At 37.7% G+C, this 15,285-nt stretch overlaps 3 protein-coding genes across 4 annotated transcripts; all 3 read left to right on the top strand.

Moving 5' to 3' along the window:
• Positions 1 to 59: 59 nt before the first annotated feature.
• hsdl1 (hydroxysteroid dehydrogenase like 1) lies at positions 60 to 3,501 on the top strand. Its single transcript, XM_027155386.2, has 4 exons — positions 60 to 564; positions 2,195 to 2,640; positions 2,753 to 2,968; positions 3,060 to 3,501. The coding sequence occupies exons 1-4, from the start codon at positions 345 to 347 to the stop codon at positions 3,129 to 3,131; spliced, it is 954 nt and encodes a 317-aa protein (XP_027011187.2). The 5' UTR covers positions 60 to 344; the 3' UTR covers positions 3,132 to 3,501.
• Positions 3,502 to 3,634: 133 nt separating this feature from the next.
• gja11 (gap junction protein, alpha 11) lies at positions 3,635 to 9,293 on the top strand. Of its 2 annotated transcripts, none has more exons than XM_027155388.2 (2): positions 3,635 to 4,360; positions 7,241 to 9,293. In XM_027155388.2, exon 2 carries the CDS (start codon positions 7,260 to 7,262, stop codon positions 8,154 to 8,156), a length of 897 nt encoding a protein of 298 aa, XP_027011189.1. In that variant the 5' UTR covers positions 3,635 to 4,360; positions 7,241 to 7,259; the 3' UTR covers positions 8,157 to 9,293. The 2 variants fall into 2 exon arrangements, with proteins under 2 accessions (XP_027011189.1, XP_027011188.1); XM_027155387.2 differs by having other exon boundaries at positions 3,635 to 4,364.
• A 1,481-nt stretch (positions 9,294 to 10,774) lies between these two features.
• gja13.1 (gap junction protein alpha 13.1) lies at positions 10,775 to 12,857 on the top strand. Its single transcript, XM_027155328.2, has 2 exons — positions 10,775 to 10,931; positions 11,729 to 12,857. The coding sequence occupies exon 2, from the start codon at positions 11,742 to 11,744 to the stop codon at positions 12,585 to 12,587; it is 846 nt and encodes a 281-aa protein (XP_027011129.2). The 5' UTR covers positions 10,775 to 10,931; positions 11,729 to 11,741; the 3' UTR covers positions 12,588 to 12,857.
• Positions 12,858 to 15,285: the final 2,428 nt, after the last annotated feature.

Below are 15,285 nucleotides of genomic sequence, written 5' to 3'. Positions count from 1 at the left end.
ACGTAGGTCACATATCTAGGGAGTAGTGAGCGATTTGTAACACAACCCGAAAACCTGCGTTTCTATGGAGACAGCAAGCTAAAAGCGCTAGCTAACGTATGAACGCCGGAAGCAGACTTTACTAAGAAATAAATAGCGTGTATAGTTATTTTTTTATCTATAATAGACACAAATATAAAGCTGTGTGGTTGTGTTTGGAATAAATAACAAGGCCAAACAGTGGATGTAGTTAAAACGTTTGATAAAATAAGCGAACTATCTCTTTAAGACTGTCACGTGCTTCGGTAAGAGGATTCTTCTTCCGGGTTTTATGTTTTTGTTAGGCATCAGTGAGGGATTTAATCATGGCTGCAGTGGACACTTTTCCATTGCTATATCGAGAAGTCTCAAGATCGTGCAGTTGTTACGTAGAAACGCTTGCATTGGTGGGTGCACTCTATACAGCAAGTAAAGCTGTTACACTGATGAAGGACTGCTGTAGTCTGATAAAGCTTCACTTCATCCCACGTCTTGTTTACCCTGGAGATCTCGTGCACAGATATGGAAAATGGGCCATTATCAGTGGTAAGTTGGTGAACCTCCTGATCCAGTGTCAGGAACCTGTATGTACCTCCTGATCCAGTGTCAGGAACCTGTATGTACCTCCTGATCCAGTGTCAGGAACCTGTATGTACCTCCTGATCCAGTGTCAGGAACCTGTATGTACCTCCTGATCCAGTGTCAGGAACCTGTATGTACCTCCTGATCCAGTGTCAGGAACCTGTATGTACCTCCTGATCCAGTGTCAGGAACCTGTATGTACCTCCTGATCCAGTGTCAGGAACCTGTATGTACCTCCTGATCCAGTGTCAGGAACCTGTATGTACCTCCTGATCCAGTGTCAGGAACCTGTATGTACCTCCTGATCCAGTGTCAGGAACCTGTATGTACCTCCTGATCCAGTGTCAGGAACCTGTATGTACCTCCTGATCCAGTGTCAGGAACCTGTATGTACCTCCTGATCCAGTGTCAGGAACCTGTATGTACCTCCTGATCCAGTGTCAGGAACCTGTATGTACCTCCTGATCCAGTGTCAGGAACCTGTATGTACCTCCTGATCCAGTGTCAGGAACCTGTATGTACCTCCTGATCCAGTGTCAGGAACCTGTATGTACCTCCTGATCCAGTGTCAGGAACCTGTATGTACCTCCTGATCCAGTGTCAGGAACCTGTATGTACCTCCTGATCCAGTGTCAGGAACCTGTATGTACCTCCTGATCCAGTGTCAGGAACCTGTATGTACCTCCTGATCCAGTGTCAGGAACCTGTATGTACCTCCTGATCCAGTGTCAGGAACCTGTATGTACCTCCTGATCCAGTGTCAGGAACCTGTATGTACCTCCTGATCCAGTGTCAGGAACCTGTATGTACCTCCTGATCCAGTGTCAGGAACCTGTACGGTACCTCCTGATCCAGTGTCAGGAACCTGTATGTACCTCCTGATCCAGTGTCAGGAACCTGTACGGTACCTCCTGATCCAGTGTCAGGAACCTGTACGGTACCTCCTGATCCAGTGTCAGGAACCTGTACTGTACCTCCTGATCCAGTGTCAGGAACCTGTATGTACCTCCTGATCCAGTGTCAGGAACCTGTATGTACCTCCTGATCCAGTGTCAGGAACCTGTATGTACCTCCTGATCCAGTGTCAGGAACCTGTATGTACCTCCTGATCCAGTGTCAGGAACCTGTATGTACCTCCTGATCCAGTGTCAGGAACCTGTATGTACCTCCTGATCCAGTGTCAGGAACCTGTATGTACCTCCTGATCCAGTGTCAGGAACCTGTATGGTACCTCCTGATCCAGTGTCAGGAACCTGTATGGTACCTCCTGATCCAGTGTCAGGAACCTGTATGGTACCTCTTGATCCAGTGTCAGGAACCTGTATGGTACCTCCTGATCCAGTGTCAGGAACCTGTATGGTACCTCCTGATCCAGTGTCAGGAACCTGTATGGTACCTCCTGATCCAGTGTCAGGAACCTGTATGGTACCTCCTGATCCAGTGTCAGGAACCTGTACTGTACCTCCTGATCCAGGGTCAGGAACCTGTACTGTACCTCCTGATCCAGGGTCAGGAACCTGTACTGTACCTCCTGATCCAGGGTCAGGAACCTGTACTGTACCTCACCTAAATTCTTTCCATCCCTTTCATACAGGTGCATCAGAGGTGATACCTAAAGCGTATGCTGAGGAGCTGGCCAGACATGGTGTATGCATCATCTTCATTACCACAGACAGCACCGGTCTAAATGACACCGCCAGGACCATCTCTGATACGCATGGAGTAGAGGCTGTCCTAGTGGAGGCAGATTTCAGCCACGGTGCCTTGACTTGCAAGCTCATTAAAGACGTAATCAAGGACAAAGAAATCGGGTTTGTCATAAACTGCCTGAATTCGTCGCTGGAAACCTCCAGAGACTTCCATGACATATCTGAGAGCGAGTTGTGGCAGTTTGTAAACAACAGCATATCTTCTGCATCGCTGATCACCCGCCTGGCTCTACCCGGCATGGCCGAGAGGCACAGAGGTGTAGTTGTTAACATTTCATCAGGAATGTGTTTCAGACCCTGTGCACGGAAGGCTGCTTTCTCTGCAACGACAGTCAGTGATCATTAATTAACACGCACATTTTAATGTTTATAAGTGGAACAGTACTCATAGCATTAGCATGTAGCTCATTTCCCTAACCCTAGAGTCTCAAATTTTCCCTCAGGCTTTCTTTGACCACTTCAGTCGTGCTCTGCATTATGAATACGGCCATCGTGGAGTGTTTGTGCAGAGTTTGCGTCCAGGCTCTGTGGCCTCCGGAGGAGGCGGAAGTATCATCACTGGTTGGTTGTTTCCGCAGCCACATGTTTACGCCAGACATGCTTTGTCCACTCTGGGCATCTCACACAGAACCACAGGATACTGGCCTCACACACTACAGGTACGATACACATGCTCTGATTTGAAATGTCCAATGTATTCCCAATGATCACAAACGATGATGACTTGTGTTTTTGTTGTGTTCCTTAAAGCTTGGACTTTTACGGTGTGTGCCAGAGTGGATGTGGGTCCTGAGAGAGAGAGTGATGTGTTGGACCACCTAAAAGCTCAGACTATAAATGTATCGCGTTGCAATGTTTAACAGCATATAAATACAGGACGTGACTAGCTTTCAGTACATTGTCTATAAGTGCGATACACTTATATTGTGCAACGTTTTGTGAAGACCTTTTCCATGATCACTGTTGTGTTATAAACAACAGGAAGAGTAACTAATATTCTATATACATCAGTGTCTCTGGTGTTTTGTGTGTACTGGATATAGAAAATAAATGGATTTATTTATACATTATTGTAATAGCTATCTATGTATTTTACATGCTTGTGTTCAGAAATTCTCAATAAATTGTTACTAAACATATGTGAAAACATACCTGGCAATAAAGCTCTTTCTGATTCTGATTCTAAACTTTATATTCCAGTATGACCTTTTTTTGTCAATCTACATATTGCATTATATGAAATGTAAGACATGGGGATGAAGAAACCTTTGTTTTGTCACCTATGCATTATAGCACAGTAAAATTTCTTCACATTTCCCAACTTTGGATGTCAAAGCACAGGGGCAGCTAGGATACAGCACCCCTGGAGCAGAGAGGGTTAAGGGCCTGGCTAAAGGGCCCAACAGTTGCCACTTGGCTTGAACCCTGATCCTCTGATCAACAACCCAGAGCCTTTAAAACTACAAGACAGTTGAACTACTAACGATTTTTATTTACTTCTTATTCATTTATAGTTACATTTAAAACAAGAGTCTTTATTCCTCATAGCAATGTGTTAACAGGAACAATTTTTTTTTCTCCATGTATAGTTATGTTCAATGTTGCACAGAAAACCAAGTTCCAAGTTTGTCATCACTTATGATATATCAGCCATAAAAAATACCCCATTCCCTTCATATTTCTAGTGAAGTTAATTTTACAAATAAGTCCTAAAGTGTTTTATTCCACTTATGCAACAGCAATTTGCCAAATAACTTCATTAGTTTTTATTGATTAATTATTTTATTATTAATTTTATTAATTAACCCTTTCTGCCCCAGGGTGCTGTATCATATATTTATATTATATTACATTTATAGAGTATTTAATTGTAGAAACCTTCAAGATTCCCATCAGGATGATATCTCCATGATTACCAGAGCGTCTTATAAGAGTGTTTTGGTTCAGATAGAGACGCCTGAGGTAGAAAAAAAAAGTCTGACAGTCTTTGCTTGGGTTTTTGCATCTGTCCAGCCTTCGAGACACCCGTGCCTTCTCTCCCTTCTCTCTCGGTCGGTAAGTGGGATACAATTTCAAAAAAAAACAAATAAGAGCATTCAAACATGAAATGTAGCTGTTTTAGATTCTGCCAAATGTTAATGAATAGTTTTATGGATTGTAAATGTCATTTATTTTTATTTTTCTGGCTGTTTGGTGTCAGTGATCTGCATAGTGATGGCATTTAACAAACACTTGTAGTCTCCAAGCTTGTCTTTTTGCATGTACAAATAAGAATATTTGGGGTCTAAAGTCCCTCCTAGAGAGTCTTATATTTTATGATGTACATTTTACATGTTCTAATAATAATATGTGCAAGAGTGATTAACTTACTGTCTTTTTATAATCGGTTTTAATAATACAGGGTATTTACCTGTTTTATAAAAAATCCTGTCATTGTTAAACAATTTTGTAGGATTATTTAATAATAAATCTGTGTAATGTTATTTATCTCAGTCTGTTGTATTGTACACGGAGCCCTGAAAGTTTCCATACATACATACATACATACATACATACATACATACATACATACATACATACATACATATTGTACAGGAAATTAAATTTTTTAGCTTTACTGAAATAATTACACGCATTTTTATGTTCAATTTTTACGTTTAGTTGTTGATGAAAAATCTGCAAAGATATTTTGCTAAACAAATATATTTCTCAGATTTATTAAAACTTTTGAGCTTTACATTCAGGGAAATTCCGATAAAAGCTGCTTTTTGATCTCATTGTAAAAGCTTGGTCATGTCTTAGGTAGAAAAAAAGGAATCAATAGCTGAATTAAGTACCTTTTCGAAGCAACACACCTCCTCATTTGAGACCCAGATTAGTTCTGGGTACTTAAACAAGGTCAAAGCCTTGGTTCCCACCAGACTCCAGAAGTTATCATCAAAGACCTTGCTTGCAGCTTATCAACAAGCACAACATCTCATTTGTTCTGATAAGGCTATGTAAGATAGTCCGGTCGTTTGCAGTGAAACCCTAAATTAGTGCTATGGATCTTATGTTTTACGGTGTTAGTTCAAGAATTGTAAAGATGTTCAGCAAATACATGTTAATGACATGATAATTCAGGAATAACGCACGACACGGCCGGACGCTATAGAACAATAATCAACGATGAGATAATTTTTCAGTTGCAGCATTTGATGAGCTCTTTTATAAGTGATAATGATAAATGATTTAAAAATGCTTCATGTTTGGAAATTGCTGTAGCATAAGATATATGTATATATCTTATGCTACAGCAATTTCCAAGCACGAAGCATTTTTAAACCATTTATTAATTAATTAATATTATATATTAATATGACATGCTAAATCAGGAATAATGCACAACACGGCTGCACACTATAGATTTTATACTACAGCAATTTCTAAGCACAAAGCATATTTAAATCATTTATTTACGAATTAAGGAACAATGCATCATATTATTTTTTTTATCCCTTTATTGTATCCCTACATTTAATCCGGGACGTTAGCAAGCTAATGTTAAAAGCTATATTTTGAGGTTTGTATAATAACTCTAAAAAGTTATAAACAGTATAAACAGCCTCTAAACCACTTCTAAAACAATTGCATTAAACTTCCCAACTGTAATAAGATTTATGAAATGGAGACTCCTTCTATAAAAAGACTCTCTTTATTTCTATATATACATGCCTTCAGCATGTCAATAATGATATGTAAGTAAATAACATCTAAAAATAATGACAATTATAATCAGTTGTAGATTATCATGGAGCGTTACTACAGTATAGATACCAGTGATGATACTACTACATTTATAGCATTTAATAAAAGTTTATGTTTTGCAGAGACCATTGTCAGAGCTGCTGTAGTAGAAAATTAACCAATCTTCTGACCAATAAGAGTCAACAATTCAGGTGGTATAATAATAAATACATGATGTAAGGTCATGACATGCTTTACAACAACAGTCCACCTTTAAATAGGACAAACATTTTAAGGAACCTTCAATCTAATAAAAATAGATCTCACACTCTTACTAAAGGTTCTTACAGTAAATGTTTTTTCCTCAAGGTCTATGGTTCTCTGAAGAACCTTTAACACCCATGGGACATTTCCACTGCACACAAGGTTATTTGTAATGGAAATAAAGCTTCTTTCTGGCACTAAGAAAAAAGGCTAGAATCAAAGTTCTTTAGGGAACCAACAACGGTTCTTGTATGGCATCACTGTGAAAACTCATTTTTGGTTCTTCCTCCTTCCACCTTTATGTTTAAGAATGTACGATAGTTGAAGGTTTTTTAGTCACATCCAACAGGAGCGGTGTCTTATTAGTCACATCGTTTGTGCACATGGATGAATATAACTTTGACCTTGCTTTTTGAGATTTGTTTCTAAGCAGAACACATGACTGAGGAAGAAGTTTAAAGCTCAGACACTTTTGACCGGCCTTCAAAATCACAAGATATGAATTGCATAGAAACCTGTAGGAATTTTTGAAAGAGCAGGTGTAAGTTCATACATTATCCTGGTCACTGTCGTGTTGGTATAGATGCTAATAGGTTCATTTTCTGAGAAATAAAATGAACTAAGTTCAGCAGAAAATGTCAGGGGAAGGATCAAATACAGACATGAAGTGTGGGAGTGTAGCACAAACATCGTGTCTAGGGGAAGCATGACTATTTATTATGAAAGAAATGACAAATGTGTTGACCTCTGCTGAGTCACTTGTTCCACTTGCCGGGAACAATTTTTTTTTCTCCGTTTATAGTTATGTTACTACTAGTACTAAGCTACTACTGTTATACCACCAATCATTCTTTCCATGTTGATGTTTTCTACCACTTCTTCTTCTTCTTCTTCTTCTTCTTCTTCTTCTTCTTCTTCTTCTTCTTCTTCTTCTTCTTCAGGTGACCCACATAACTGAAGATGGGTGACTGGGACCTCCTCGGCCGGCTGTTGGACAAGGTGCAGAAACACTCGACTGTAGTTGGGAAGATCTGGCTGACTGTGCTGTTTGTCTTCAGGATACTCGTTCTTGGAGCCGGTGCTGAGAAAGTGTGGGGTGACGAGCAGTCTGATTTCATCTGTAACACACAGCAACCCGGCTGCGAAAATGTCTGCTACGACCACGCGTTCCCAATTTCTCACATTCGCTTCTGGGTGCTGCAGATCATCTCGGTGTCTGCTCCCACGCTGGTCTACTTGGGACATGTCCTGCACATTATAAACGAAGAGAAGAGCATAAGAGAAGCTATGAAGAAGGCTCAGAATGATCAGGTTAACATTTTTCAGAAGAAAGGCCTCAAACTCCCCAAATACAGCAACGACAAAGGGAAAGTCAGTATCCACGGTCGTCTGCTGAGAAGCTACATTTTGAATTTGTTTTGCAAGATCTTGCTGGAGGTCGGATTCATTTTAGGACAGTATTACCTTTACGGATTTACGCTTCATGCTCAATATGTATGTAGTCGTTTTCCGTGTCCTCACAAAGTCGACTGTTTTCTGTCAAGGCCAACAGAGAAAAACATCTTCATTTGGTTTATGTTAGCGGTGTCTTGCGTGTCGTTGCTGCTGAACCTCATTGAGGTCTTCTACCTGTGTGTCAAGAAGGTCAACGAGTGCCTGAACCGCAAACGCGACTACAACGTAACATCTGTCACCCCGGTTTTGACCAAAAAGACGTTCGAAAACAAAGACCACATGATCCAGAACTGGATGAAACGTGAGCTTCATCTTCAGAAAAGGGAAGCTGCCAATGAAGTGGGCAAGCACTGTATTTTGGAAGACCACAACACTAATGACGTAGAAGAGGTTCATATCTGAGCTTTGTAAACAGAACCTTTCTCAAGGCCAGTTGACACAAATTTCCATGAGACTGAGCACCTGTTTCTTCCATGATAGATAATAAACTATGCAGCCAAAAATATTTGGACGCCTGTCCATCACAGCCATACAACATGTGCTTGTTGAACATCCCATTCCAAACCCAAGGGCATTAATAAAAGTATTAGTTCCTTCCTTTGAGCTACAACACCATCCTCAATTCTGAGAAGGCTTTCCACTAGATATTAAAGTGTGGCTATGGGAAGTTGTATTCATTCATTCACACTAGAATTATAAAGTCACGCACTGTTCGGGGTGTCGCTAGAGCCATTTTACTGGCACACGAGCTTCAGTAAAACTTTACAGTGCCCCATAAATAATGAATTTGAGGTAGATTACAGTACATATGTTTGAAAATAGTATTTCCTGTTCATTAAACATTAGTATTTACATCCTTTGAATTATTCCATAAATAAAGGCTTACTGTAGCATCAGCTAAAGCAAAAATATCCCACACATCCTTTTCAATTGTATGATTATCCCCCCACCCCACCTCCCAGCCCTTGCTGTGCTCCTCCTCCCTTCACTTTTCCCTGGTAAAACCTCATAATACTACATTGTAGCTGAGGGCCTAGAAGGAATTTCTACCATGCTAACAGTGTTCATGAGAAGTATGTAAATTTGCATTTAGAGTAGAGGTCTATAATCTTGTCACATATAGAGTAAATTACAGCAAAGTGAAATCCTTTGGAAGTTGGGCTTAGAGTGCATGATAGAGCACCCCTGGATCAGTGAGGGGTAAGGACCTTGCTCAAGGGCCTAACAGTAGCAGTTTGGCAGTACTGGGGCTTGAACCCTGATCCTCCAATCAACAACCCAGCCCCTTAACTGCTTGAGCAACCACTGCCCTTCATTTAGTTGAATGAAAGTATCTTGTTTATTAGCTTGGTACCTGCTAAAAATACTAAAACACTAATAATACCTTTGTCAAATTTTAAGGGGCCTGTGCTACCAGTACCAGATCACCAGTGCTACCAGTATTGATCAAACTCTAGAAAACTCTGGCACTGGTGTTCAGTGGGGTTGAGTCAGAGCTCTGTACAACCAATCTAACGTTCTTCCACCTCTCACCTCTAAACCATGGAGATGCTTTGTGCACAGGTGCATTGTCATGCTGGAATAGATCTGTGCTGCTTAGTACCAGTGAAGGAAAACTGTAAAAACATACAAAGCCATTCTCTACAATTGTGTGCTTCAAAAAGTCCAACACATGGGTGTGATGTTTAGATGTCCACATATTACTACATATTATATCAACTATTCCTGTTACTATTAGATATTCAATTCTGGTTTATTAAAGAGTTATTATATATTTTATTATATAACGTGTCATTTCTATAGCAACAACACATTCACCGGATCTTGTATGGTGGAAGCTTTACATCATCTATGCGTAAAAAAAGCATGTTCATATTCAACAAAACGTACTGTATATAGTCTTTGCGGATGCATCCTGTTAGGAGATGTTTACTGTATTTTATTAAATATTTATGAAAGGAGTCTCTAATGTCAGTTTCAGCCTCTTTAGTGTTTTCCCTCCAATCAAGAGAAAGAAAACAGGAGTCTAATAAGAGAACGGGTGTTTATAATGTATCTGCTTAAACATAGCCGAAAACAGAATAACACTAACATGGATGGGTCATGAATGTTTCACAGCATTACACGTGACTATAAAGGAATAAAAACGATGATGTTGCACATACTGTATACAACAGATTAAACTTTTAACTAGATGCTGTAACTAATTACACACCCCCAAGTGCTTTCTTTCATATATACAGTACTGTGCAAAAGTTTTAGGCAGGTGTGAAAAAATGCTGTAAACAAAGAATGCTTTCAGAAATATAAATAATGAGTGTTTATTTCTGTCAATTTACAAAATGCAAAGTGAGCAAACAAAAGAAAAATCTAAATCAAATCAATATTCAGTGTTACTACCTTTTGCCTTCAAACCAGCATGAAGTGATGGCACGACCCCCACAGAGCCCTGACCTCGACATCATCCAGTATGTCTGGGATTACATGAAGAGACAGAAGGATGTGAGAAAGCCAACATCCACCGAAGATCTCTGGTAAGTTCTCCAAAATGTTTGGAACAGCCTACCATCCGAGTTCCTTCACAAACCGTGTGTAAGTGTACCTAGAAGAATTGATGCCGTTTTGAAGGCAAAGGCTGGTCACAGCAAATATTGATTAGATTTAGATTTCTCTTTTGTGCATTCACTGCATTTTGTTTAATTATGAAAATAAATGTTTAACACTTCCATTTTTGAAAGCATTCTTCCTGTGCAGCAGTTTTTTCACACCTGCCTAAAACTTTTACACACTACTGCATATTACAAAACTCTAGTATCTTTTGGACATAATATATATATATATATATATATATATATATATACGATTTTGCTTTGAAATGTTTTCCCCTGTGAGACTTGGAATAATATATATTTTTTCAAATATATGATGTCCCAAATTTAACAGTAGTGTAGAACAGATGAGTGTAAAGAGCATGGTCCACAATCTGTCAATCATTAATACACCAGTCTATGAGCCATGTGCGGGGCATTTGCTGATCTTCAGACTACGTGACGGACAGATTTAAAAAAATTATTACACAACCGTTGCCAATCGCTTGAAGACAAAAACTCAAGGTCCAACCACGGTGAGCCATTATTTGGGCTTTGGAATTTTAATCTGCTAGTATCTTCTGTGAAGGTGAGTGAGAAATATAATATTCTAAATGTATTATACTGTACATACAACTTACTGATGAAAATGTTGCCCTTAAATCTAAGACACAGGAAAATTAATCTATTTCGGGGTTACAAATAATGATACATCTGCTCTGTAATATTTCATTTATTTCATTTTACTGTGCTCAGTTTAATTTAGTATAAATTTTAATATATGAATATAATTATATAGCAGGTTGATGTCAGTTGTTTCTGCTGGAGCTTATAGTGATATTTATCGATGTGAACACACATTAATATCTGATAAGACTATTAAAGGTATTAAATTTGATTATTACACTATTAATAATTTGGTCAAATTTGAATTTTATCGTCTAATAATCAGTGTCAAGTGGCAGTACATGCTGTCAGATAATAAAAGAAGGACAGGGATAAATAATATTTAAATTTAAACTGTACAGGTATACTGAATTTTGGGATTTGAATACCACCATGAAGATTGTATCTATAATAAATTATTAATACATTTATATCACATTATACTGTTATCATTAGTGTATAATAGAAATAGAAACTAAATGTATATCATGCCACTTATTTCATATCTCTTTGGTAACAGTTACATAACGTGTTACAAATGCATACATTTATAAACATATTAAAAACGTTGCTTTAAACCGTGAAGACTTTTTACATATATTTGGGCATTAGAGAAAGTGTTATTTTCCAAAAAGTATTTTTATTTTATGCAAAAAAAAAAAAAAAGGCTATAGATACAAAAGAGATTCTTAGGTTTTTTTCCCATCTTCTTCTATGCAGGAAAGTAAAGGAAATGGGAGACTGGGGATTTCTATCCACGTTACTGGACAAGGTGCAGTCGCATTCCACAGTCATCGGTAAGATCTGGATGAGCGTCTTGTTTATATTCAGGATCCTGGTTCTGGGTGCTGGAGCTGAGAGTGTATGGGGAGACGAGCAGTCCAGCCTTGTGTGCAATACATTACAACCTGGTTGTGAGAACGTCTGCTATGACTGGAAGTTCCCCATCTCTCACATCCGCTTCTGGGTCATGCAGATCATCTTCGTGTCCACGCCGACGTTACTGTACCTTGGCCATGCCATCCATGTTCTCCACCAGGAGAACAAGCTGAGGGAGAGAATTAAGCAAGAACATGAGGGCCAAAACCTAAAAGAACCTAAATACACAGATGAACAGGGTCACGTGACAATCAAGGGCAACCTGTTGGGCAGCTACCTTACTCAGCTCTTCTTCAAGATCATCTTAGAGCTCGCTTTCATCGTGGGTCAGTACTACCTATACGGCTTCATCATGGTCCCAGAGTTCGCTTGCTCGATAAGTCCGTGTCCTCACACCGTCGAGTGCTTCATGTCACGTCCGACTGAAAAGACCATCTTCATAATCTTCATGCTGGTGGTAGCGTGTGTGTCCTTACTTCTCAACGTGATCGAGGTCTTTTACCTGCTGTACCGCAGACTGAGATGCCGCTCGGGGAAGAGGCGCATGAGGAATACCACTTCTGCTGAAAATCCCGCCAGCTTGTCTTGGTCTGGAGCTAAAGATCCTCTAAAGCAAAACAAGATGAACCTGGAGATTGAGAGTAATAGCAGGAGCATGAGTGGTGCCAAAGAGGACAAAAAGCTATTAGAGGATCAGTAGATTTAGTACTTCTCTAAATTCTGTCATCATTTGACCAATACACTATACGCCATAAATAACACTATACTATAGGTACATATGTTCAAAAAACACACTTTCAAGCAAATACCATTGGTTTCTGTGTGAAATATTATTACTAGGTTGGCCCTAAAACAAAGCCACATCCTGGTGTTTCATTATTTAAGTCTTATTCTATATGTATGCTGTTGCTACATAATAATGTATGACCATTTTTTTGTATTTTATCTACAATAAAACATTTTGATTTAGCATTCTTTTGAATTTCTGGACTTTACAAAGATCTCTGATATTGTAAACAATTCATAGTTTGTATCATATGTACAGTATATTTGATATCACATAAATAAAGCACAGAGTATTATTTTAAGCTATATATATATATATATATATATATATATATATATATATATATATATATATATATATATATATACATAGCTTAAATAATACTGTATATATATATATATATATATAATAATACATATATATATATATATATTATGTATTATTATATATATATATATGTTAAAAAATGATGAGTTCAGGATTTATAATATGACTCTATTGTGTCTTTGCCAGTCAATGATATTTAGACCTAAAGCGAGTGATGATTAGACATCCTTTATACCTAAAGCAAGCAATGCGGAGGTGCTTTAGTCTATCCAGGTCTCCTCAACTATACTGATCTGATTAAACAAATCACCTACCAAAGCTTCAACTTTCCGTCTATCATATATCATTTCAGACTCATTTCCTGGGTGATTGTAAATTCCAGGTGAACAGAATCCTGGGTTATCATTTTTTTCCATTTCATACTGCTCACACATCAAGTTAAGTCAAGTCAAGAAGCTTTTATTGTCATTTCAACCATATATAGCTGAGACAATGTTTCTCCAGGATCATGGTGCTACATAAAACATTGACAAAGCTAAGGACTTAGTAAGTTAGTCCTAGCCACATAAAGTGCGTCTGTGCAACCTTGTACAAACAGTGCAGGACAAAAGACAATACACAAAAACAGCACAGATAATAATATTTTTTTATTTTATTTTATTCTGCAGTTGATCAGGTTTTTGTTAATATCAATCTTCCATTAATTGATCAGTCAGGTCCTTAAATACATGATTATTTCTGTCTGCCTTCTCTTCGTCTCTTTAAACACTTAACCGGGGGTTAACAAATAATCTCAGCTCTTTACCATAACCTCACTTTCCACCCCTTACATTCCTAAACCCGGCTTCACCTTCTTATTTGCTCCATCAATAACCCTGATTGGATAAGTACAGCTCCAGACTGCTTTAAATAGAGGCTCGTCTCATACGTTTGCATCTAAATATAAAGATTCTGCACCTGAGCAGGTTTTGTTACAGCTTTGTGAAAGATAATAATATTTTTTTCTTTTATTTTGTTGTGCACTTGATCAGGTGTTTGTTAATATCAATCTTCTACTAATTTTTCATCCAGTTCCTTAAATACGTGATTATTTTTGTCTGCCTTCTCTCTCTCTCTCTCTCTCTCTCTCTCTCTCTCTCTCTCTCTCTCTCTCTCTCTCTCTCTCTCTCTCTCTCTCTCTCAATCTACCTATCTCTGAGCCCCTCCCTATTTCAGTGGATCAATGACATCAAGCCAGTCAGGATTAAGAGGCGTAACTTCTTGCTTCTCAGGTCCAAATCTCTTAGCGTTTGTGTATCTTGTCCTTGACAGCCTGTTTGTGTGGCATTAAGGAAGCAGTTGTATTTATTTGAATTTTGATTTTTTTTTTTTGTTAGAGATAAGAAGAATATAATCAGGGTGTTTCAACGTGACAGAAAGACAACAGTAACTAAATAAGCACTCTGTCTAATTATGGTGAGCAGAAAAGCATTGCAGAATTGACAATATTCTGAATTTCTTTAGTTAATCCAAGCTAATTTACATTAGTGCTAAAAATGTCATCAGTAAGTGAAAATATTTTTGAATATAGTCACATCGATATTATAATATATTATAACCCATAAAATCAGATATTATAATATCTGATACTATTTGATGTTTTTTTTTTGTTTATTGTGTGTGTGTGTTCATGTATTTGTCTGATGTTTGTTTTATTGCTGGCGTCTCGTGTTTCTAATGTACATTATAGCTAATACTTACAGTAGTACTTTTATTAAATGTATTGTAGCTTTATTGTTATTTCAATATATACTTTTATTTACTTTTATCTTTCTTAGGGTGACTAATACCATCTGTCTAGGGACTACAGGTGAAAAATAGCCATCTGGCTAACTCTGGCATATTGACAGAAATGTTTATTAATATGCATTGTCCCTGTAATAAATAAATAAATAAATAAATAAATAAATAAATAAATAAATAAAATTACAATATACAGAAACCAAAAGAAACCTCATGAGCTGTCGATAAAATAAGGAAACTTTAAAAGCATGTTTAATAACCTATTAGATATATGAAATAAATTTAATGAACATATTCACTATTTTGTAATATCATGTTATTACAAATTAGTAAAGTATTAGTTAGTAAAAATTACTAATAGTTTATTAACGCTTTATTAATAGTTTGTTATGTTTCTTAATTATCCTTCAAAGTGAGTTTTCACTTCTGCATTGAATCTGAACATCAGTGTCTGCTTACCTTCACTCAAAAAATACCTACCTAAATAAATAAATAGATAAAT

This window comes from Tachysurus fulvidraco, chromosome 16 (assembly GCF_022655615.1).
Source record: "Tachysurus fulvidraco isolate hzauxx_2018 chromosome 16, HZAU_PFXX_2.0, whole genome shotgun sequence".
Classification (NCBI taxonomy): Eukaryota; Metazoa; Chordata; class Actinopteri; order Siluriformes; family Bagridae; genus Tachysurus; species Tachysurus fulvidraco.
The sequence above is the reverse complement of the archived record's forward strand: the minus strand, read 5'-3'. Positions and strand labels throughout refer to the sequence as shown.